The following is a 26,523-nucleotide window of genomic DNA, read 5'->3' as shown; positions in this document are numbered from 1 at the left end:
AACAAAGTGTGAAGCTGGATGAACACAGCAGGCCAAGCAGCATCTCAGGAGCACAAAAGCTGATGTTTTGGGCCTAGACCCTTCCTCTCTGATGAAGGGTCTTGGCCCGAAACGTCAGCTTTTGTGCTCCTGAGATGCTGCTTGGCCTGCTGTGTTCATCCAGCTTCACACTTTGATGAGAGTTGGGTATTCATTTGCCTAAGTGCTACTTTCATTCCAATGCTAGCATCAGAATTGAGAAATCCAACTGATTTTTAAACTAATATTAAAAATAAGTTATAAAGTTGATAATTCATCAAAACAGAAGCTTGTTTGATTAACGAACAATCAAAAAATGTACTCTGCATTTTGTATGTAAGGTTTGTGTTTTAAAAACAACACTGCTTTTTAATGATTTTATCTTGGGAATTATACTTTTTTGCTTCTGTTTAATGTGCCTTGACATTATTAGGTAAAAAGTTAAGATTAATTGCACTTTATCTGAATGCTTGAAGTATTCATGATTTGATTGGAGAGTTAATGGCAATAATAGAGATGAATAGGTTAGATATATTAGCCATGTTTTGTAGAAGGGTCACTGGACCCAACACGTTAACTCTGCTTTCTCTCCACAGAAGCTGCCAGGCCTGCTGAGTTTTTCCAACAATTTAGGTTTTAGTTTTTGATACATAAGTCATCGGTGAAATGAATTGGTTGGGTGCTAAATATTTGAAATTCAAATTGGTAGGGTATGCACAGACGGTGGTGATGTAACCCTGATAATACAACATCATCAGTGATAGGTATTAATAATGGAAAAGAAGAAAGGAATAGAGAATTAATAGGACCAAAAGTTGATAAATCTCAGGACAAAGGGGTACCTATTTTGGACTCAGCTGAGGAAATATTCTTGCACTCAGTCAAGATATGGTGAACACCTGGTTGTTACGTATAGTCTAGGCTGAGATTGGTGATAAGCATGATTTTCGTTTAAAAGTAGAACAGACTTGAGGAACTGTATGACCTAGTTCAACTCCTAATCCTTGTATTCTTATGTGACGTGTTTTTCTGTCTCAGAATTTTGGCAAATGAGAAAAGAGTTTAGTTAGGATATGATTAACACTGCAATGTTCCAAACTGTCGAGCGGTATTCAATTAACTCTAAACTAGTGTTTTAATGTCTGATGACTTGGAGATTTGGAATTTCTACAAAATTGTTGGAACAAATGGATTAGTGTAGGAGTTATTGGGTGAGTCTGGACTTAAACACAATCTAGATCCAGGGACAAGATAGAGGCTGGAGGGTAAGGGAATTGAAGCTTGGGAAAAGTTCATTCAGAGCTACAATATTGATAAATCTGAGATAGTGGCAAGAAAAGTGAGTTGGTTTGCCAAAGGCGAGATAAGCAAGATAATGCTGTTTGCTGTTCTAAAACTTGAAGCACTACAAGTACACTCAAGTTCATTCTTTTTAAATCTGATTTCATTTTGCAGCCTTTAGCCGAGCTCCAGTTCCAATGGCGGTGATCAGGAGGGAACTGTCCTGTGAAAGTTATCCAATTGAACTCCGTTGTCCTGGAACTGATGTCATTATGATTGAAAGTGCCAATTATGGAAGGACTGATGACAGAATCTGTGACGCTGACCAAGCCCAGATGGAGAATATTCGGTGCTTCCTGCCAGATGCTTACAAAATAATGTCACAAAGGTAAGTCTGTAGAAATGTTAACTCACGACGGCCATTTATGATCAATATGACAGGTTTCTGGAACAAGGTCATTCTCAATACAACTTCTGTTTCTTTTTTTTTTCTGGAGCACAATGAGAGTTTGAAACAACAAATAACATACTTTTCCACACACATTGTAGAGCTGGCACATCTTTCAAACTGTGAAACTAAAACATTGCACAGACACAGCATGCCTGTCAGACTCAACTTGAGACAAAACTGGATGTTTTATCTATTTAAAAAACAAATTGGTGAAACACTTCAGGACTTGGAATTGTAAATGTAAAAACAGTACACCACAGTTGCCTGGACTGAGGGCTGAATGATGTTTTCCTTTTACAAGTCATGCTGTCACCACTAACAGTTATTATCTGACATTAAAACACAGTTCAGTTCAAGCCAAAGAATGGGGGAAAGAAATATGTACCCTGATAGTTAGAGAGACTGATCATTTTTCTAGTATCATACCAGGGCCTGTTCTATCATTTCCCTTTCCAAATGTATGTTCCACGTGTGTTATTAGTTGACTGGTGAGTTAATCTGCTAGAAACTGACTTCCTGGAGGCAAATCTTTGATTTTCTAAATCCGGAAGAGAAATGGTAACCCTAAAATATTTGAGATAATAAGTAAGGCATGCATTCTGACAGGTACTGCTTTGAGGGAGAATAAAATTACTTTAAATTGCATGTTTTAGGAGGATTTAGAGTTGGAATCCTGCAGGTTTGGTCTCTACAGTTCAAAAAACTGGCTGATAGTAAAGAAAGGCCTATTTTGATCTTTGGTGACCATAAAATATGCAGACTGTTGCTGAGGAACACTGCAATTATCCGTCTGCTTTTTTTTTTGTTTTCTTTTTCTTACCATAACCACCATGTTCCTTTACTCAGGTCGCCATACAGTTCACACAGTCAAGAAAGTGGAAGCATTTATGTCATGCGACTGGACTGGTAGCCCAGAGTGCCATGTTTATGCTCGGGGAACACAGGTTCAAATACCACCTCAACACATCGTTGAACTTAAATTCAACTAACAGTTCAGGAATTGAACACTTGATTGATGGTCCCTGTGACTGTGACTAATAAGCTATAGATTGTCAAGAAAACGCATTTGGTTTAAGAGTGCCTCATTTCTCAAAAGGTTTGCAGATGACATGAAAATCAGTAGGGTGGTAAGTGGTGAGGAAGATAGCCATAAATTGCAGGAGGGTATTGACAAACTTATCGCTCGAACAGCGATATCAGTATGCAGTATCATGTGGAATTCAACTGGATAAACATGAGATAACGCACTGCAAGAGGACTGCCAAGACGATTAATGTCAGGACCCCGGAAAGTACTAAAGATTAGAGAGATTTTTGCATGCCTATCCACAAATCCTTATGTTAGCAGGGTAGGTAGATAAGGAGATTAAAAGGTAAATGGGATACTTGCATCTAAAAGATGCAGGACAGAATACAAGAGCGAGGAGGTTATTGCTGGAACTGAGTAAAATGCTGCTTAGCCCACAGTTGGAATTCTGCCTGCTGCTCTGCTCACCACATGAGAGAAGAATGTAATTGAATTGGAGAGGGCGCAGAGAAGATGTACCAGGATGCTGCCTTGGCTGGAGGGCCTGATGTTGGAGGAAGAATTGGATTGGCTGGGGCTGTTTACCCGAGAGTAACAAAGGTTGAGAGGGGACCTAACAGAGATGTATAGGATTATGAGCACAATAGACTGGACTGGATAGGAAACCTCTTCTTCATCGGTAGATGGGGCAAAGACTGAAGGTAGTAGGTAGAATGCTAATGGGAGAGTTAAGGAGAATTCTTTTTCAGAGGGTTATCGGAATCTGGAACTCACTGTTGGAAAAGGTGGCTGAGTCACAAGCTTTTGTGGCATTTAAGTAAGATGTAGATACTCACTTGCCTTGCCATATCCTTCAGGGCTATGGGCGAAGAGTTCAAAAATGGGATTAGTGTTGTTAGGTCTTTATTACCAGTGCCGGCAAATGGGCTGAATGACACCTTTCTGCAATTTAAAAGCCTGTCCTTTTCAGGAAGGAGGTCTGCTGTCCTTACCTGGTCGGACAGTGTGACTCCTCCCCCACAGTAATGTGCTGACTGAAGTGGTTTTAACGTCTCGGGAAGGCAGTGGGTAATGTTAATCGACTAGCAGTCCGGGGACCCAGACTAATGCTTAGACGTGGGTTTAAATTCACGTCACACGGTGGATATAAATTTGATTTAAAGAAATTAAATGCGAGCCTAACAGCAACAACGTAGCCACCGCTGAAAGTCATAAGATGAATGGAAATTTTCCCTCAACACCGATAGAACAGACAAACATTGAATTGTTCATGGATAACAAATAACTTTATGCTTACAAGAGCAAATACAGATAAGCTCGAACTGTCTATAGTTTTTCTTAGCTGGAGATTAATTTAACTGCTTTAAATCTACTGGCTGTCATCTAATCCTCACTCATAAAACCTGTTTTCATCCGTTAGGATTTGCTTTGACTTGTTAGCTAATCATACAGATACTAATTATATATATCATCAAACTGGCTCCTTGTGTGCTCATTCTGTGGTCAAGATTTTATTCTTTTGCAAAACTATCCACTGAGACTGAATGTTAGGCCCTGTGATTCCTCCAGCCCGCTTGATCTCCACCTCTATCTCTAGCCTGCGCATCCTCTAACTCCACCCTCACTCACTTTCTCTCCGCCTTTGTCTCTCACTTGCTGACTCTCTATCTCTGATGTCTACTCTCCCACTTACCCCCTTTCCTTGCTTCCCACCTGCTCGCTGTCTGTCTCTGCCTCCTGCCTGCTCACTCTCTGTCAATGCCTCCCACCTGCAGAGGGTCCCTTCAAAGACACTTAGTCCCTGATCCAGAGACCCGGCATTGCAGAGAGATGTGGCCTGAAATGAGGTATCTCAGTGACAATGCTGCACACCTCACCAGTGGTGGCCTCCATCATGTGTTCAAACACACCACCTCAGTCAGTCACCAGTGACCTGCATTTCTGAGTTTCAGCAATGATCTTCCTACTGTGTCCTCCAATAGATGTTGCACTGGCAGAAGCTAATGCCTCTCTGATGGGCATTCGAAGGAATTCAGTAGAAGTGCTGATCTCTTATTGGCCAATCGCTCCAAGCAGGCAGGATTTCAGCCCCTGAAGTTTATTGATTGGCTATGGTTTGGTTAAGTGCTGGGTTGACACATGTGTCCATTCCATGAAAGAGGTGAAGCTAACAGTACACCATGCTGTATGACTTTATGACTGTACATCTGTCCTGCTGGATGGACCAGTTCCCATTGCCTCCATTAAAATTAACTCTCTGTCTTTACAACCAACCACCACGCTTTGTATGTGGCTCCCAGTTGCCTGCACTCCATCATCTGACTATTATACTCTCACCTGGTCTGTGTAACTCTGTGTCTCTCCTTTCTCTCTGTCTGTCTGTCTGTCTGTCTCTCTCTCTCTCTCTCTTTACGGCTCTCTGTCTCTATTCCCTCTCTCTCTCTCTCTCTCTATCTGTGCCTCTCTCCCTCCATCGGTGCCTTTCGCTAGCAACATCTGTCTGTGCCTCTCTTTCCCTGCCCATCTGTCTCCTTTTTCAATCTCTTAATCCCTCTCTCTCTTAGCCTTTGCATGTTTCCCTCTTTATGCTTATGTCTGTATCTCTCTCTTGCTCTCTGCCTATACATTCCAACCTATGTACCTGTTTATACATTCCTGCTCTTCCAACTGTGTCAACCTCCCTCTTTCTTTCATGCTCTCTGTCTCTGCCTATACATCTCTTTCTGTCTGTTCTCTACCCATACTCTGTTGGGCTTATTTTGTGTGGAGCAATGAAGGTTAAGGGGTGACCTTATTGGGCTGTACAAAATTGTGAATAATTTTGACAATATAAAGAAGGATAATCTGTTTCCACTAGTTGGTATGTCAGTAACTAAGGTCTCAACTTCAAAATTGTCAGCCAGAGAGCTAGGATTGAGATGAGCAGAAACATCTTTACTTGGAGACTTGTTAAAATTTAGAAAATTTTGCCTGGGAAAATGGTGGAGGCGAATTTCATCAGAAGTTTCAAAAGAGAGCTGGATATATGTTTGAAAGTGATGAACTTCGAGGGCTATGGAGATAGGACTGGAGAATGAAACTAACTGGGTACCTCTTTTTGGAGCTAGTACAAACATGATGGGTCAAATGGCCTCCTCTGTAGAGCAGAATTCTAAGATTCTGTGATTCTTTCTGACTGCATGCATCTCAATCTTTCTCTGTCTGAAACTTTGTCTCTCTCTGCCACTGCTTGTATGTCTCTCTGCCCCTGCCTGTACTCCTTTCTCTCTGTGGCTCTACTTGTATCTCTCTTCCTCTCCTGCTCTCGCCTTCTTTGTTTCTCTGTCTGTGAATCTCTCTCTCTGTATCTCCCTCTGCCTCTCAGCTGGTATCTCCTGTTCTCTCTATCTCTGGTTGTACTGTATCTTTGTCTTGTCCCATTTATCCTGAGAACTGATAACAGAAATAACAAAACCTGTGTTAATGGATCATTGTTTAATTTGTGTTTGGGTAAACTGGTCGAAATCCACATATTTCAAAAACACATTACTTTATTTGGTAGGTGAAATGGTGAGAGAATAGCTCCACAGTTCAGAAGAATCCCTCTGGTGATTTAATAAGGCTGTCTAAGCCAATGCTAATATAATAAAAAGGGTGGTGTTTATGGAATCTTGCTTCACTTGGCCCAGAACATTCTTAGTATCTCAGAACTAACAGCTTTAGCTTTCCAGCATAGTATCAGTTCCATCATTAGGGCTAAGCTAAGGTAGGAAAGATTTGCATAGAGCTTTATCTGCCCATCTAGAGTGGAAAATGAGAACGCCCAGCAGTGATTCCTGAACAGAAAATAATTCGGCAAGTAGGATATGGAAGCCATAATTAATCTTTCTTCATTTAGTTTTCTATTAATAACTCTCTAAACAAGTGGATGACTTGTTCCCAGGCCTTTGCCAATGCAACTCTCCAGTAGCTGCCAGAAAGCAATCTAGTGAGTGATCTTTGGTGACCTGATCACCAGGCACTGGTTCTGTTACAGAGCATGGCCAGATATTAGTCAATGCTGTTTGAGCCTCTGCATCGTCAACCTCACTTTGCACTATTCCACAACTCAGTGCTTTACTGAGCACAGTGGTGATTTTCGTCGATGCATGATTTTCAATGCCTAAACAGAGATCTCCCAAATCTTCCTTAAATCAATATGTGGAAGTGAAATTGAGAAAGAAGCCGAATGATGGCCTCTGCCGTTTCCTTGGACTGAGATTGCTGTTGTGACGACTTCTTGAAAAGTGGCTGTGACCAACAAGACATGCAAAAAATTGCAATAACCCTTTTGGCAGTAGACTTGAGCTTACTGCTCAACAGTTGAAAGGAGAGGGCATGTTTTGTGACCGAATATATCCATTTTGCCTACTTCTATGGAATCAGTCATTAATAAGTCTCATCTGGAGTATTGTGTCCAGTTCTGGTCACCCTGCTATAGGAAAGATATTATTAAGCTGTGGAGAGTTCAGAAATGGGGGCATATGTTTTAGGTGAGAGGAAAAAGATTTTAAAAAAATTTGAGGGGGAAACTTTATTTACACAAAGTGGATCGTATGTAGAATGAATTTCCAGAGAAAATGATTGATGTAAGTACAGTTACAGCATTTAAAAGACAATTAGAAAATGCATGAATATGAAATGTTTGGAGGGATATGGGCCAAGTACTAGCAAGTAGGAGATTTTAGTTTAGGCTTATGGTTGGCATGGACTGATTGGACCGAAGGGTCTGTTTCCATGCTGTATAACTCTAATTCAATAAGACTGTAACTTAAATTTAACATCACACTGATATTCAGTTACATACGTTAACAATGTTTACTGGAAAACCTCAGCTTAAGATGTCAGTTTGTTCAGAGAGTTTTTCACTGTCCTTTACTTAACATCAAATAATGTTGATCTAGTTAATGTTGTTCTTGCCTTGTATGGTTTAACCTGTATGCCTCATTCTATCTAAGTTTATTTCACCCTATGATCTGTATGCCCTTGCTTCCTATGACCTGCCTATACTGCTCGCAAACAAAGCTTTTCTCTGTACTTAGGTACCGCTTGACAAAAAATCAAATCAAATCAATCAATCAGTCAATAACCCTGACAAATGCTTGAATGTAAGAAATGAAATATGATCAGCAGATGAAGACCCAAATGGTACGCATTGCTAAATTTGAATGCAGGTTTGCATTGATTTATTATATTCAGAACTCAACAGAAAACATTTTCTTTCTTGTCTTGCTAAGTAAAGAGGGAAACAAATATAAATCATTCAAATGGAAAAACTTATTCCAGTGGAGGTTTGCCAGTCATACAAATCCACAAAATTCAGAAATAAGCTGTTGAAACAATTTCAAATTTCAAAATTGCCTATTAAACCTCATGATCAAGTGTATTCAATTACTTGATTTCTTTAAAAATCCCAAGGCTTTGTAATAATATGTGTTTATATTATATGGTGCTCAAACCAAAATGCTTGGCCTTCTGATTTGAAATAAATTCCACATCATTCACAGACGTGTTTTTGTCTGCTTTGAGATTAGCAACGAATCTCATTTGAATACCGCTGTATAATTATTTGTGCTGCCAGTTGACCAAAACATCAGTAATTTCACTCAGACTGTACTATACTTCAGAGCCTTGTTGTGCCACAAGTAAATTCTACATTTTAACAGACAAGAAGCTGGTATTTGATTGTCTTTTTTTTAGTTTGATTGGTAATATTTTTTAGTAATTTTCTCTGCAGCTGAACTGGCTGCTCAACATAGTCTTTGTAGCGATTAGACAGTTCTGTCCTGGACATAGAAGCTTTTTCATTTTTCATGGTCAGTGCATGCCTTCACTGCATATCTATTATTTGCACTCACTCCCTTGTCACTTCACCTCTTTTCCAGTTGCTAACCCTCTACATATCCATTTAGGCGATTAGTTGCTGTAAATTCAGTGACAAGAGGTAATATTAAATTTTCAGAACAATGGTTGCCTTAACAGGGAGCCACTCAAATGCTGTAAACACCATTCAGTTCATACTTGAGGCAAATTTGTTAGCTGTGTCTGGAGCATAATGAGGAAGATTTAACTTTTGATGAGCCTCGTAGCTATAGTGACAATGTGGAATTAGACTTGCTGTTTACAGCAGCATGGCTTGTCAAACCCTCCTGCTGAGCAAATGTCAGCAAAAGTGGAATTTGTTAATTGATATTAATAAAGCCATGTGATTAGCTGTCCTCCTTTCATTTCCTTTTCGTTTTCACTTTTTTTCCCTTTTGATCTGTTTGCACAAAATGACTCTTTTTTTTCTCTTTCAAGTGTTCCATTGTGATAAACGTATAATTGGATTGATTCAGGGGGAGAACTGGCAGGCACCTATTACCATGGTTTTTTTTGGACATGTATACAGTAGAGGAGGAATCTGTCAAACAGAGAGAGGGTGGAATGTTAGTCAGTCAGTACAAAACGTTACAGCAAGGGTGCTTTCTGTTGTCAAGTGTTTCAATAAGTAACATCATTTGGATCTGTACCAGTGCAGTTAAAATTTATTCTCCACAGGATGAGAGTAATGGAGCTTACTGCACATTGCAGTGATATTGAATGCAGACCACTGTGATCAGGAGGAAGCCCACTAAGATACCATTTCACTTAAACATTTCATTACTTGAAAATAAAAAGAGCTGCACTTTATGGATTTTCAACTAAAACTCAAGTGTAACTGATGTTTCCAGTTTGGATGATATTACAGCAAGCAGATCCCATAGAGAGATTTTGCCAACCTCTGCACAACAGTAGGGAAAGAGGAACTGCCAGCATGATACCTTTTATATTCTATTCACTTTGTATCATGAGATGTCAGCCAGAATGAAACAGGATTTGTGAATTGATGTTTCTACATTTATGTAATTTGTTAAGTCAATTTAACTTTTCATGAAGACCCCAGGAAAAGAGGACTTGGATCTTGTTTTCTAAAATTGTATCAGTAATATATACTGTTGTATGTTGTTTTATGAGAAATTATTTGTTTCTAGTTGATTAGGAATTCATATGAGTTGATATTTGTAGAATCACAGAGATAAATCTGATCTCCTGTAACATGTGGGTTGAGGTCTTATCAGAGGTTGGATGCAAAAAAATCTTGAACAGTAATCAAAGCTATTTCATACATACTCATTGTTAGGTTTGTTAGAGACAGCATAATGGTGATCGCTCTCTCTGCCAAAATAAACTTACCTGCTGCCATATCCTTTGACCTCGTGATGTAGACTTTGCGACCAGATGGCCTTCAAGTCTTTGTGACCTCAACAGAAGAATGAAAAGATCTCTGTAATTAATTTCCGCCGGCCATGTGGGGAAACTTGTTCTTCTGTATTTCTTGACCTCTCAACAGCCCCCTTGCACAGAATGGGCGTCCAGGTTATAATTTAGGTCAATGAATGATACAGCGTGTGAGCATGCCATTCAACCCGTTGTGCTGGTTGCAGCTTGTTAAGAGATTTAACAAGTTTTTTATTGCAAAGGTTATGATTCTATCTGTTTTTTGCTACCATATTCAGGCAAGGAATTCCCAATCATAATTATTTGCTCTGTTGCTAACCTCTGGTTTCTGACCCTCTTGTTATTGAAAACATTTTCTCTTCTTTATTCCATTCATGATATTGACCATCAGTTTCTAGCGACTTTTTCCATTGGAGGAGAATGGCCCTGCATCCATAATTTCAACATCACCTGAAGTCTTTTATCCTTCATGTCATTCCAATAAATACATTGTGCATCTTTTCTAACGTCTTGCAATCTTTCAACAGTTGTTAAAATTGAACACAGTATCCAGCTGAGGCATAACCAATATTATAGACATTGTGAGCAGAAGTTCATTTAAAAGAGTACTTCTAATAATGACATCAAAGATCCCTTTTTTTTCGACAGCTTTATTGACTCATCCCTCTTCCTTCAAAGATTTCTGTACATGAACTCCCAGGTCACTTTGTATATGTGCTTTCTTTAAAAAATTCTGCCATTTAGGTTCAAATTGCTCTCCTTATAAGGGTGGCATGGTGGCTCAGTGATTAGCATACTGCCTCACAGTGCCACGGACTCAGGCTCGATTCCAGTCTCATGTGACTGTCTGTGTAAGGTTTGTACATTCTCCCCATGTCTCCATGTGTTTGCTTCAATCTCCTCCCACTGCCCAAAGATATGTAAGTCAGGTGGATTGGCCATGCTAAAGTTCCCATAGTGTCCAGAGATGTGTAGGCTAAGTGGATTAGCTGTGTGAAATGCAGATTACAGTGATAAGAGTAGGTCTGGGAGGGTTGTTGTGGGCTGATTGGCTTGCTTCCACACTGTAGGGATTCTATATTCCCTATCCAATGTTTTACTTCACATATCCCCACATTAAGTTTGACCTCTCACGTGTCTGTTAATTTCACCGATATGTTACTGTCCTTCTAATCTGTGGCTATGTTCCAACTGGTGACCCTGGTAACTAACTTCTGCAGGAACATCATCATCATCATCATCATCATCTACATCCTTACAACCTCAAAGCAAGCATTTATCAGTGCACTTTGCTTTACGTCTCTTAGTCCTGGTATCTGCATGTTGTCATTGTCCTTTTATTCAAATGGACTTTTTTTTCTATTTTATCTACCATATGGCACTTAACTCGATGTTTTTGGAAAGTTCAGGTACACAGTATCAACTGCCCTACCTTCATCATCCCTCTCTATTACTTCATCCTTGTTATGCTCGTCAAATAAGATTTGCTATTGACAAATCCCTGATGACTTTTCCATTTATTTGTTCATATTTTCTTAACTTTGAATTAATGTTGCCTCAGTCTCCAGTCTCTAATTATTCACTACCGCCAACCATAGACTAAATGACCAGCAGTTGACTGGTTTATCTATCTCTCCTGTTTCAATTTCTTGTTCAAATCTCTGAAAGAACCTCTGATGCCTTGAGAGATTTGCAAGATCAGCGGCCTGTACAATTGAAATTGGGAGCCAGGGCCCCTAGACATTCCTAACCTTAAATCTCTTAATTGGTAAGTTTGGATGCATCCTATCTTGACACTTCCAGAGCTGCCATGTTATCCTGTGCAATACTACTGCTCCCAGCTTCTTTCTTGCTGCATTGATAAAATCATTTTCTCTTGTGAAGTATGTCACATTAATCCTCAATCTCGGCAAGAGGAGGTCATCTCTAGTCCTGGTAAGGTCCACCCTTTCTTTGACTGTACTTTTACTCTCTATATATACAGATTAAAGATGTTTGGTTTCCCTTTTATTTAGGCCCTAATCTATTCTCTAACTTGTATATTTTTGGCTGAGTTCTCTAACATGTTTTGAACTGACTGGAATTAGTCTGATCCAGTTAGATCTATTTGTGCTTGTACTTTGCCCTTTTCCATCACTCTGCTAGGATCACTTCTGTTTTGTTGGAGACAGCATGTCAGGCATACCTTCAATAAGTCCCTCCTCCTCCAAGACTGGCACTTTTGTCACAGATGTGAAGCCTTCCCTTGTATACAACTACACAAAATACTTGTTGGCCTATTTAACTGATTATTCCAATATCCTGGGATTAACTATTCTGCGATAATCACTGCATTTATACCCTCTGCCCTGGACTTGTACAAGTCAGGAATGTGCACCATTCCTTGTCGCTTGCCTGGACGAGTGCAGTTTCAAAAACATTCAAGAAGGTTAGCGTCACTCAGGACAAAGCAGCCCAATGGACGGGCACCACATCCCTAAACATGGCAACCGTGTACACTATCTACAAGATCCTTAGACAGCATTTCTTAGCCTATGACCAACGACGTTGTGGGTCTACCTACAGCACATGGTCTGCAGCAGTTCACAACGACAGTTCACTGCCACTTCCTCAGGGTAACTAGGGATGGGTAATAAATACTGGCCAAGCCAATGATGCCCATCTCCCACAAGTGGAAAACAGACATACAACTCACGACATACTTGTATGTGTGTGTGTCGCTCCCCTTTTTCACGAAGACATTGTCACTCACACGGACATTGCTTGCTATAAAGTGGTAATTAGGGGGTTGCTTCATTGCTTACATCAGCACTGGGAGCTCAACATTCAAGCACATGCTGTTTTCTGAACATGCACAGATGAACATGCTCAGCAGCCGGGTGAAGTAGTGGACTGCTTTCAGTCACTGATAGATTTTAACTGGCTGTCCTATCATTGGAGAGGATTTTGCTTGTTTCTGCTGTTCGTTAAAGTTACTGAAATGTACAGCCAGTGTTGTGGTGTGTGCTGAAAGACTTGGTCCTGACTTGATGAATTTCTCTGTACAAGCCTCTTTTCCCCCCCCCCCCCCCCCACCCCCCGAGACATGGGTGCAGCAAACTGGATTCCCCTTGCAATGTAACACGATGGGAAGGATGAACTGAGGTGACATTCAGCAAGACATGTGGAGGGCACAGGGTGAGAAGAACTCTCAGCAGGGGTCCATATCTGCACTGTATTTTTGAAAAACAGTTCTCCTGTTCGAAGCTCACCCTGGGATAGTTTTCACATGGCTGCACATCAGTAAGGATGCCTTCACTGATGTTTACCACCTGCTATCTCAGAGCAAAGTCAATTGCTATTTGAAGGTGACTCTGAAAATTAATGCTTATTTGTCCCCCCCCCCCCCCCCCCCCACCACAACACTGTGTACAGCAGCTGTCAGCTTGAAACCAACCTTTTGCGAGATACAGATCATTCAGCCTCTGCATTACAGGAGGATGAGTATATTTCCTACCTTAGAGGTGGTCTGGCCATAGAGATTCCTGAGGGTTGCATACTTTGTGTGGTGCAGGATGCAATTGATTGTGTGCATGTCAGTGTGTGGGCACCTCATGTTAGCTTTTCCCTATACAGTAAATCAATCAAAAGGGATTTCATGTCCTGCACGTCCAGATGGTGTGCTGCAGAACACAGTGAAATGTAGCAGGTTGATGCCTGGTATTCTGACAGCAATCATAATGCCTTTATCTTCTGGCAGTCATTTGCTGAGTCACTGTGGCAAACCAGAGTGTGGTGACAGGGCCTGTCCTCAGATGATATGTTCGAGACTTAGGCGTAGAAAACATTTGGGCAGCATGCATGCACAAAAGCTATGCTCCCTTAAGAAATTGCGACAAAGCAGATCATCGGGGTACGGACGCTGCCACCTGAACAGCAGTGGCGAAGCCCTGCTGTCATCATCATGCACGGTCCCTTGCAGATCAGGAACTCTCTCTTCCACTCTCAGGTGAGTCTGTGTGTAGCTGTACAGACCGATGCGGCTTCCGCAGGCCCTGTTATATCTGGGGCAGAAGGTGGTCATGGTTCAGGGTGAGTGGGGCATTGGTGTGGGAGCACACTCTTTTTGCTGTGTTTGCCTGGTTTCAGCTTTTTCCCAACAGCAAGTCCTGAAGTGTTTGACGCGTCTCCGGTACTCCTCTTCCAGTTCGGATGGTCTCAGGTCAGTGATTTCTGGGTGTCTGTGGGATTGCCGCACATCACCAGTGAGGCCCTGAGGGTATTTATCCTCAGCAGAGCACATGTCAAGATTTGTAAAATGAAGTCACCGCCCATTATCTCGATGGTAACCAAATGAGGAGATGCAGTAATCAACTCAATCTGATTCTGTCCATTCTCTCCAGGAACTGATTGTGGCTTTATCTTTCATCGAATGTTGACCATTATGTAGTCCACTTGACAATTGTGTAAAAGTAAAGAGCCAACTTATAACCATTCCAAACTAATTTTATGAAATAGATGCTTTATCCTGAGCAATTTTGATGCTGATTTGTTGACAGGCAATGGGATTGTCACGAATAGAGTGGCAGTGGTGGCAAGATGAATGCTGTTCTTCTGAGAGATGACAATAGTTTAATGCTTCACAGAGTCTCTGCCACTTCCCAGGCTGGTAGAGAATGGGTTGCTGATCAGCTACTGTACCCTACTACCTGGTTTGAACTTTGCTTTCTGAAACTGTGAGGTCCGCAGACTGAGCTTACTTGAGAGGAAGCTAAGATCCCCTGGTATCTGGCTGACCTTACATGTAAATTCTCTGAACTGCCTCTGCGGCATCCAGACGTTGAATGACCCATGCTTTTCTCTAAAGGAAGCTGAGACATCAGACGTGGCAACGTGTCTGAGCCCACTCATGCTTTAAAAGAGTTGGCCACCTTTCCCACATTGGAAAGGATAATTTCCAAGCTCTGTACAAAGACCTGTGATGGTAGACCTCTCCATAGCCATTGATTTCGTACTTTGCCTTCCTGATAGGCCTGCCAGTACACTAAACATTAAACTGTGCATTGCCATAAGCTTTCCCCTGCAGCCAATCAAAGAATAAAAAAACAGGCTGTTTGGCCCATCAAGACTACATAGACACCCGATGCCTTTAGCCTCTACGTGGTCCATATCTCTCTATTCGTATATCTGTCAAGATGCTTCTTAAACATTGCTGTTGTATCTGCCTCCACTACCTCCTGTGGTAGCACATTGCGGACATTTATCACCTTCTGTGTAAAACAACATGTTTCTCACACTTCCTTTAAATTTACCCCCTTTACCTTAAACCTCTGTTCCCCAGGAATTGACATTTTTACCCTGAGAAATGGACTCCAACTATCCATTCTATCCATGATTTTTAACAATTTTGTAAACTTCTGTCAAGTATGCCTCAACCTTCATGTGAAAGATCCTATTGAAGTAGATTAGATTAAATTCCCTACAGTGTAGAAATAGGCCCTTTGGCCCAGCAAGTCCACACCGCCCCTTGGAGCATCCCACCCAGACCCATCTCCCCATAACCCTCACACCCCTGAACACTACGGGCAATTTAGCATGGCCGATCCACTTCGCCTGCACATCTTTGGACTGTGGGAGGAAACCAGAGCACCCGGACGAAACCCACACAGACATGAGGAGAATGTACAAACTCCCCACAGACAGTTACACAAGGCTGGAATTGAACTCGGGTCCCTGGTGCTGTGAGGCTGCAGTGCTAACCGCTGAGCCACCATGCCGCCCCTAATCACCAAAGTCCTCTGCAACAGAGCTCATGTGCCCTCTAATGAACTGTAACCTTTGTCCCTGTGACCCCTTCCCTGATCACAGGTTATTTATGCCCAGTGACTCACCATGTTTAGATCTTATAGACCATATCTGCATTCCCTGCAGCTTTCTCTGTTGCTTGATCCAAAATAATTGCAATTAGTTTCGTCAACGCAATCTTTCAGTGGCTGTTCTTAATTACCTCAAACTTGCCAAATCCTTGAGGAATTTTTCCCCTAATTATTATTTTAGAACTTACTGTTGCAATTAGTTGAAGAGGGGGTCAAATAATTTCCATCTTTCCCACTACTCATCTGTTTGTGACAGTGTTTTTTCAGAAAGGACTTAGTTGCCAGTTCAGTCAGTGTTTAACTGTTTATTGGCTGTGACCATAAAAGATACAATCAGACAGGCTTTCTTTAGTTCTTAAAGAGAAAATATTGTTTTTATTGTACTCATTGTGAACTGCTCAACTCATATTTTAGTTTCTAATCATGTACCATCCTTCTATATACCTCCCCACATTTTACCACCACTTCTCATTTAAATGCTCAGAAATCAATTGGAATGTATTTTCATGTTGTACTGTTGTTTTATTCTCCGATTCTCTAGGGCAGACATATTTTACTCCTCCTTCCCCCTCAATCTGTTATGTTTGGTGTTTTTTCTGTCTTGAAGAATTCACCAAATTTTCCCTTATCAATGTTTAATTTTGTTGATCAAACCCTGTCAAGCAAGCTTTATGTCTCCTGCCTTTCTCACTTGTCGAAGTTAGGTTGCTAAAGAACTTCTCTGGATTTTCGAAGACCAAATTGTTGGTTGTGGATTTTTTTTAATGGCAGTTTTCTGCCATTTGGTATGAAGATCCTGAACAGTAACAAAAAAGATTTGAACAATTCTGGCTGTATTAGATGGCCTGAAAGCATGCTGCCATCCATGTTGTGATTCATGCTTCTTCCTGCTCAGAGATTTTTCCGGGATGCCGGCATGGGCATGATAGACTGAATGGTCTCATCCGAGTCATAATGACACTGACCTGAAATTTTCAATGTCAGCTATCTTACATAGGTGCAGTTTTGGTCACAGTGAATTTGCTGGAGTTTGGTTTTGAATTTTCTTTCCTTAATTCTATTAGCCCTATACAATTTTAAAAAAAGTATCAGATGACTAAGGATAGTGCCACAGCTGATTTTTACCAGGACATTGACAAGAGATTTTGGCACAGTTTGCCAGTTGCTACACCTGTTTTGCTACATTAAATCCAAAATCAGGAGGAGAGTAACCAATAATTCAAAAAGAATGTACAAAGAAATGAGGAGATAGCCATGGGCAACTGTCAGGGACAGGTTAATATAGCCAATTTAAAATAATAAAACAGAACAAAATCAGCTCACTTAATTTTGTAAAAATAAATTCATTCACTTTTTTATGTCATTAATGGAAGTTCATTATGGCCACTACATGATCTAAAGCAAAATCACCATCTTTTACACTTGACAAGATTATGCCAATGACTGTGAGACAACCCATAATGGAGATACAGGCTTGATCATTTTGGTACAGTATTCTTCTACAAATACTCCCAGCAGTTTTGCACCAAGAATCCATCTTTCCTTTTAACAGCTGAGGACTGGTTTGAAGTGAAACTTAAGTCATGCAACAGTTGCAGAAACCTGTTGGGGTTTGGGGTAGTGGGCTTGCTTTCCTGAATCTTGCAGCATTCAATAACCCATATAACTTTGGCTTCATGCATCATGGATAGCCATTAGCAGGGAATGCCGGGTAGGCTTGCTGAGTTAATTGCATATTGTGATTCCTGGGTCCTTCTCAGGAAAAGGGTTATGACATTTCATACCTGTTATTTTTAATCAAATTTGCTGGACTGGAATGCATTGTGGTTAGATTGCAAAACTACCCTGTGAGCATCGCTCAGCTATAACCTCAACTAATGAGATGCGACCATGCAGTTTCTGTGAGCAAAAATAATCCCAAATGGAGTAGTGTATCAATAATAAAGAACAGAAAATGTTGGAAAGACTCAGCATCAGTAGGGAAACAAATTATGTAATGTTTTAGGTTAATAGCCAACAGAATTGCTTATTCCAACAGTTTTTGCGTTTACTTCAGATTAAGAGCATCCATCGTAGCATGCTCACATAGAATGTACCCATGTGCTGGATTTTTATCTGTAACTGTATTAATTTGACCATAAAATGAAATATTGTATGAAGGAGATGAAATTTGACCTACATTCACCAATGTGGAGTTGGGTATGCCTGCACACAGTTTAAAATACTGCATTCATGCCATCAGCCTTGTTAGATTTTTAGATTCTTTCTAACCTGTATTTTTTTCTATACAGTTTAGCTGTCTGAATTTGACAGGATTTGTAGGCAAGTTCTTCTTTCTATCCACATTACAGCCAGTGGCTTCACTTTCATTGGTGTTTCAAAGATATTCATCGTTTTTCCAGGAAGTACAGAAATTGAATGTTTTAAAAGGAATATGACTTTTGTGACCCTTTCTGACCTTTTCCTGCCTTGCGTCTTTCCTCGTAGCAAAACAATCCTTTATTTCCTTTTGGTTTTTACTTTTGTCATTGACTTTGGTTTTCAGTTGTTAAATAAATTGATTAAAAATGATAGAATTAGCAAATAATGACAGTTAGCATTTTAATGTCGAAGAGTTATTGCAACAGAATGTAAATAAATAAAACATTTTGTCTGAACTATGTTATTATTCTTTTGTTCATGTTACGCCACCAACTATTGGAATATGTGTTGCATTAGCATTCTTCACAAGTTCCAGACTGCTGCACTTCAAACATTACAGGGAGACACATCACTTGAAGAGCTCAGATAACTCCCTCGTTTGAAAAGGGCACACTGATAAATATCTTCAAAAATGGTGACTGACATGATGCAGAATTTAAATCCCTGTTTTTTTTTCCAATTCAAATAGCTGCTAATTAGATGCACACTTAGGCAAATAACGCAGTAAATTTGAATTGAGTGGCATAGCTCCTCCTTCATGCAGCTGCCCAAATCAACTGACTTAGCATCACCGTGATTTCAACTGGGATGTAATTTGTACGACTGAGGTTGATTTTAACCCATTAGTCCCCGGTTGAAGAATAGGGCAAGCCAGTAACAGGATAAATTTCAGACAGAAAGATTTCCATTTTCACTGTAGTTCACCTTGCCAGAGCTTCACCCTGAATGTAAATTGTGATATGTCTGCCTTATATATGTTTAATATTCAACCCAGAAATGTTTCCGTTGTTAATGATCATGAAACCACCCAAACAATAACCTTATAGATAATGCTTGAGTGGCTGTTTTTCAACGTCGTAATCAGCATGTTGTCCTGCGCCTTCAGAATTGTTGAATTGCTGTAAATGATGCTGTCATTTTGCCATTCTAGTGAAACATTTGATCTATATTTGCATATTTTTTTTACAATAGACTGTGCTTCAAGTTGACACAGCCACTTCTCTGTAGGAACAGAAGTAGACCATTCATCCCTTCACAAGAATTAGACCGCGGCTGATCTATACCTCAAATCTATTTACGCGTCTTTACTCCATAACCCTTTGAAGCTTGACACAACAAAATCCTCTCTTGTGCTTAAGAATTTCAATTGGTCCTGTTTTGAGGAACTGCATTGCAAATTTCCACCCTTTTTTTGTATGAAAAGTTGGTTCCAGATTTCATGCATTAATGGTCTGTTGATGCCTTCTTGTATAGGTTCTCTCACTGGAAATATAGTTCTGTTTCCTTCCCATCTAATCCCTATGTCATTTTCAAGACCCTGATAAGAACACCATTCAACCTTCTAAATACAAACAGAGTTTACGCAATCCTGTCTCATAATGTAACTCTTTAAGGCCTGGTTGCAACGAATGCAAGCTTGAGAAACAACACCTCGTTTTCTGCTGAGGCACATAACAGCCCCTTGAAGTCAATAGTGAATTCTATAACTTCAGAACCCAAAGGTACAGTGTTTGCTCTCCATTTTACTTGTCTTGTTTACTTTGCTGTCAGTAGGGAGGATGCATTATCTCCCTTCCACACAGTAATATACACCCATTTTCCATCTTTTTTTTCTCTTTCACTATTATCAACAGCCTATTTGTCTTTTACTTTGGGTCTCTCTACTGTCCGTTCTCTTTGGCCTTCCTCTGCCTCTGTCTAAAATATTTTTTTAAGAAAATTCAACCTCCTTCAGCTCTGAAGAAGAATTGTACTAGACTCAACACATTAACTCTGTTTTTTTCTCTCCACTGAGGATGCTAGACCTGCTGAGTGTCTCCAGCATTTTCTGTCCTTGTTTCAGATTTCTGTTGTGCAGCGTTTTTCATTTTTCAGACAACTTTTTAAATTGTAATGCAACAGTGTATAGCTGTAAAAAAAAACACATTTCTGGGATAAACAAACAGTCACTTGTTAGTACATAGCCTAATGTCATACGGTACCGAAGCTTTCAATATTGAACTCAACTGGACAAATGCAAGAATGCCAGTTTCAAATGATCACAGTAATTTATACTACAGGACGACAGAGTGCTGATTAAATGGCAAGTTAAGCCTGATTAGCAGAGTGACTGAATAGATACACTAACAAGTTTAGTTGATCAGTTAAGCTTGTAATGTGGCTCATTAACATTTGTTAGAAGAGACATATACTCATTTGAAAGGACCTGGTGTCTGCAAAAAAAAGGAATAAGCTCAAACTTACACATTTATGAATTGTCTGGGAGCTCGGTTCGTCATAGTTCCTGAACAAAAACAGAAGTTGCTAGAAAAGCTCAGCAGGTCTGGCAGCATCTGTGAAGCAAAAATCAGAGGTAATGTTTCGGGTCTGGTGACCCTTCCTCAGAAGTGGACCCAAAACGTTTTTGCTGCTGATTTACAGCATTTGCAGTTCTTTTGGTTTTCATCATAGTTCCTTATTGCTTGTTCCAGCCACTCAGAGCCAACCTGTTGACCAATTGCAGCCAATTTGCCGATTGACATCCTTTCTTATGTAGTATAAATTGTGATTGTTTGAAATTTGACACTCTTGCATTTTTTTCCTGATGAGTGAAAGACAATAGCTTTGGCAGCAATTTTTTTTCTGTTCTCAGCAATATTTGTGTAGTTTATATTGTGTATAAGTTGGGACTGTCTGTAAATTATAATGAGCTGAATATATCTTGCTGTTTGTTTTTATGGCGTATACAGTGTTCACTGTTTTCTCATTGAATTGTTTAGGTTTCAAGCTTTCAAACCGCTATACATTAAAATTTCACATGTTATCCTTACTAATTATCATAAGCTGGTAAATCGCCTGTGGCTTTGCCCTCTGTTGGGAGGAAACTAACTCATCATTGCATGCTGTAATAGTTGCAGAGTTCCCTCTTCAGAATTACTAGTTGTGCTGATTTAATTGTGCTATGATTGCTCAAACATTATCAATTCAAGAATTGCATCAATAGATACTTGACTTCTTACTTTAGTAAAAATTAGATTAGAGTGGGGGTGATAAATTCTAACTGAAATTTTACATCACATTATAATTGTACTTTTGTAACAGTTTTTCTAGAATCAGTCAAAGCATTACACTCTCCAACTGACTTGGGCTCAAGAGTGTTGCCATAACTGTGACACTGTGTCAGGCAATTCCGAAAAAAAAATGCAACAGTTAGGGAAGAAAAACACCACAACTTGTTCATAGTAGTACAGCAAACTAAGCGTGATATGTGTTGATGTGACTATACTGAGGACTTTTTACAGTAATGTCTTCCCTCAACATTGCCACATTGTTGTATATTTTGTGGTTTCATCATCATGTTATTCTTGTGTTTTCTCTGTAATTACTTAATTGTTTGTTGATCAGTTTGGGCCCCTGTACCAGAGAATAAATCAATTGGAGCTCCCATAAATAATTTTAACACCGTTAGTTAACAAGGAAAAATCTATTTCTTTGATTGCCTGAAATTCTTAGTATAACTAACAGAATTGATTCGGGATCAAGAGGCCCTGTAAAGTAGTATAATGTGTATAAATAACACACGCAAGTATTTTTTATTTTATTATTTTGTCTTCCACTCATGCAAAAACTTCACAATTAATGTCAAATACTCTCAAAAAATTGCTTAAAACCTCATTAAGAACGAGGGTAGATTGACTACACTGATTGAAACATCATATTTTGTTCTACAAAACACAGTTAAAATCTGTTTTTTTATGACACTGATTAATTATTTAAATTGACTTATCATTACATCGCCATTTCCTCTGCCCTGTGTTGAAACCAGTTGCCATAATCCATGGCCTCGCTCAACATTGTTGCACTGAATTGATTGCTAAGGTGAGGAACAGAGGAGGGCTAATTAGCCCTCAATTCTTATTCCATTATTTGATGAAATCATGACAGATCTGGAACCCAAGCCCATATACTGGCATTTGCCCCATTTTTAACAGTTGCATATGCGGAATGGGCATCTCTGGCTAGGCCAGCACTTATTTCCTATCCCCAATTCCCAGAGGGCCAATGAAAGCCGAAGCCGTTGCTGGGTCTGGAGTCACATGTAGGTCAGCCCTGGTAGGGATGACAAATTTTATTCCGCAAAGGATATTAGTGAATCAGATGGCTTTTTATTCAGTTGACAGTGCTCTCATGTTTGACAATTGGTAAGCTTATTATTCCAGATATGTGTTCAATTCAGATTCTCCATCTTCCGTAGCAGAATTTGAACCATGTTCACAGAACATTAACCTGGGTTTCTGGATTATGAGTCCAGTGACTTTGCCATCATCTCCCCCTCCTCCTACACCTTTACTGATAGAATTATTTCCTCAGTTATAGTACTGTTTCTGTTTCCCTAATTTATTGGACAAGTAATTCTAAATAATGCACCACCGATTAAAACTGTTTAAACAGTCAATGTTTTACTTCTTAACCAGGACATACATTTCACAACACGCCAGTAATTTGCCAAGATGGAGGTGCTCATGGGTTTGGAAGGTGCTGTCTAAAGATAGTTGGTGATTTTGTGCAGTGCATTTTGTACATGGTACACACTGCTGTTACTGAGCGTTGATGGTAGAGGAGTGGATGTTTGTGGATCTGTTGCCAATCAAGCAGGTTGCTTTGTCCTACAGATAATCAAGCTTCTTTAGTGCTGTTGGTGCCACATACTTCCAGGCAAGTTGGGAGTATTCCATTACACTTTATGACTGGTGTCTTATAGTCTTTGTTAGACATTGGGGAGCCAGCAGATGAGTTAACTGGTTGTTCTAGCTTTTAACTTGTTTTTATTGCCACGCTATTTATTTGTTTAGTCCAGTTCAGTTCTTGATTAATGGAATCTCTCCAGGATGCTCATATAAGGGATTCAGTGATGGCAATGCAGTTGAATGTCAAGGGGTAAAGAATGCCTGTCTCTTATTGGAGAAGGTCATTGCCTGACATTTGTGTGATGGGATGTTACTGGCCACTTGTCAGCATGTGATGATTCTTTGGTTTTAAGAGGCGTTTTTGGCCTTTTTTTTAAATGAAGAAAGTTTGAGACAGAGATAGCGAGCTGTCTGCTCAAAGTCAATAAAGTAAACAGCTTGTGAAACCGTAGGTTTTGTTTTGAAGTTGGAACAACAGAAGAAACCTGATGGATGGGATCAAGCTTCCACAGAATCAGATTATGTCTGGCTTTCAGCAGTTGGTGCGGTCTTGAAGCCAGATGTGGAAGCTTTTATTCATCTCTCTGTTACAGCGAAAACTTGGGGATCTCTTCCTGCTGCATGTGAGACAATCAAAGACTCCCATTTAAGCCCACTTGCTTGTATTGGCTGCCTTCAGAGATCTCCCCTCCGTACAGTCCCTTGGACTTCAAACATTGAAGGAACTGAGGTCTGCAGAATTAGACAGGTTGTTAGATTGGGTTGTGACAGTTCTCCCATGACTTCTCTGAATTCTTGAGGTTTCTGGAACCTCAATAACCTACTTGCAGATAAAACACTTCTAACCCATTTGGCAGTTGTTCTTTCCACACACAAGGGGCATGTTATTCCATCCCTGCTAACTGTTTGCTTGGGGCATCAAGATACAGGATTTAAATCTGTGGCTTTGTGGAATCTTACCACTGAGTGAATCAGTATGCAACCTGGAAATTATCCTTCTGTTTTGATTGTGTTTAGTGTTGATGATTTCTCTCAAAGTATGACCGTGAACCATAAAAGAAGATATTAGCATCAGTGATGGACTTTAACATGGGTCTTAAAGGAGGAATGCAAATACAGTGGTGGGAATATTTAGGGAGGAAATTCAAAGCTTAAGCCCGTGTCTGATGAATTGGTGCCAAATGATTAAAATTAGGGTTGTTGAAGTCGCAAGCATCAAAGGAGTGTAAATATTTCAGATTATTGAGAGGCTGAATGAGACTAGAGATATAGGGAAGACAAAGCTTGTGCAGTAATGATCTGCCTTAAGGCAGGTTCTTTGCTCATTTCTTCACTGTCTGTGAAGAATAAACCTTGTGGCAGGCTACAAATCCATTAGAAGAGCCCATCTGAAGGTAACACGGGTATGCATGAGGGATTTAGTAGCAGATGAACTGAGGCAGAAGCGTTCTAATATGGCTATGCTTTTGTTGATTGTTGGATGAACTTGCACAGATTCTTCCAATTCAGATTTTTGCATGTACGCTATCTGTCTTATTGCTTGTCAAATGACTGTGCTGCAAGTTTGTTGATGGTATAAAATAGACAATATTCTAAGCAATGTGTGTGAAAGCACAGAGACGTATAAGTAGACTAAGTGAATGGGTTAAAATGTGGCAAATGAATTTCAGTGCGGGCAAACATGAGGTTGTTGTATGAATGGTAACAAGGGATGGGCAATAAATGTTGGTGCATCCTGCAACACCCACTTCCCGCAAAAGAATACAAAAAAGGTCCTAACCAGGTGGAAGAGATCACTTTCTGAATGATGATCAGCTGTGAACAATGAAGGTTTAAAGAGACTTAAAGTACGTGAATCATTACAATATCATAAAGAGATGCAGTAAATGATCAAGGAAATTAATTGAATGCTGGCTTTTATATTAAGAAGACTAGTTGTACTAACTCCTGGCAAATTGCACCAAGGGCACCACACATGAAGAAGCATGCATTGGGCTTGGGAGGAGTGCAGTGTGGATAATATCTGGATTCTAAGTGTAAAAAAGATAACACAAGCTTGAGTTCCATTCACTGGACTTAAGCTTGGCTTCCTTAACCTTCAGAACACGAAGGGTTGATTTGGTTCAAGCTTCAACATATTATGTGGCACAGATAAACGAATGAGAGAGAATCCAACAAAATGAGAAACAGAGCTTTCAGAAGAGAAATTGTAAAACCATTCCCCATACAGCTCCTTTAACATTTGACAATATTGTTAGGTACTTCACAGAAAGAAAAGGGGCGTCTGCACCAACAGTGTCAATATGAAGAGATGTCCTGAACAACCTGCTTAACGAGTTATGTTTTAAAAGAGCATCCAAAATGCAAAATTAGAGTACAGAAGTAAGCACAGAAGGCAGAAATAATCCCAAAACACATAGCCAAGGCAATTGAATGCACAGACATCGGTGCTATGGCAACGGGTGGAAGGACACTTGGACCAGATCGGAATAAGAATTTGAGCAAGGCCAGTTTCGTTGTGCTAAAAAAGACTACAGCGATGAGAAGGGGTGAAGCTGCAGAATGATTGAAAAGTAACAATGTGGGTTTTAAATTGAGACAATGGACAGTAGGAGCTAATGTAGGTCAGCATGAACACACATGATGAATGTGTATTCCTACTCATCCTTCATGATAGAATTCAGGAGCTTTGAGTACGTTGAAGTTTAGCAAGGAGGGTGATCAAGTGAGAATTAGAATTAATTAAGTCTCGAACTGGTAACAACGTGGATAAGTGTTTCAGTGGCTAATTTGTAAAGGTAAAGGTGAACATTGTAAGACAAAGATGTGAAAGGATTTTATGACAGAATGGACATATTTCAGATTGGGTTAGAGAAAATGCAATTTTGAATAATCTGCAACAACTGAGAAAACATCCAAGATGGAAAGTTGGAGTTTGGGACGATATTACAGAAATTGGCCCAAAAACAAATTAACTGTTATGTTTTGGACTTCAGAATGTTTTGATGGATAAGGATTGCTTCAAAACAAGATTGGATAGCAGTGTGGATGGGTCAAGGGAAATACTGAAGACTGAGTTTATTGGAATAAACATGGAAAGTGACTACACATTTGTGGATAATTTTGAGCTTGTGGAGATCTTAGAGGTGGTTGTGGGGCCTCTTGATGTGAGAAAGGGATGGAAAAAGATGCAGTTAGCCGAGCGAACCAAATGGTTGTGACACGATGAAAAAGTGGAGGGTAGTTTAGTCAAGCTGCACATTGGTGAGGAGTGTGATGTTCAACTGTGAAAATAACTGGAAGAGAGGGTAAGGATGAATAAAGAATAGTCAGTGACAGAATGTTGCCTGTGGATTTGTCTATATTGGTGCTAGTCACATGGTGGGCAATTTGAAGGAATTTTTGTGTTCAAGCAAAGTGCGCTAAATGGAAAATAAGTATGTTAAATTGAAAAAGAAACAACTTGCCTAACATATGTTAAAGTAATTCTTGTGGTGTAGTCATGTTGTCCCTACGTCTAGGTGAG

General features: G+C 39.9%; 1 protein-coding gene across 8 annotated transcripts in view; it reads left to right on the top strand.

The window, feature by feature from the left end:
* The window catches only part of adgrl3.1 (adhesion G protein-coupled receptor L3.1), a 633,648-nt gene that overhangs the window by 298,650 nt on the left and 308,475 nt on the right, over nt 1–26,523 (top strand). For all 8 annotated transcript variants that reach the window (XM_048527072.2, XM_059643687.1, XM_048527071.2 and 5 more), the window contains exon 4: nt 1,474–1,687. In XM_048527072.2, coding sequence (XP_048383029.1) covers nt 1,474–1,687 — 214 coding nt within the window. The remainder of the gene's footprint in view (nt 1–1,473; nt 1,688–26,523) is intronic.

The sequence above is a fragment of the Stegostoma tigrinum genome, chromosome 3 (genome assembly GCF_030684315.1).
Source record: "Stegostoma tigrinum isolate sSteTig4 chromosome 3, sSteTig4.hap1, whole genome shotgun sequence".
NCBI lineage: Eukaryota > Metazoa > Chordata > Chondrichthyes > Orectolobiformes > Stegostomatidae > Stegostoma > Stegostoma tigrinum.
Note: the sequence above shows the minus strand (reverse complement) of the source record. Positions and strands in the feature narration are given on the sequence as shown.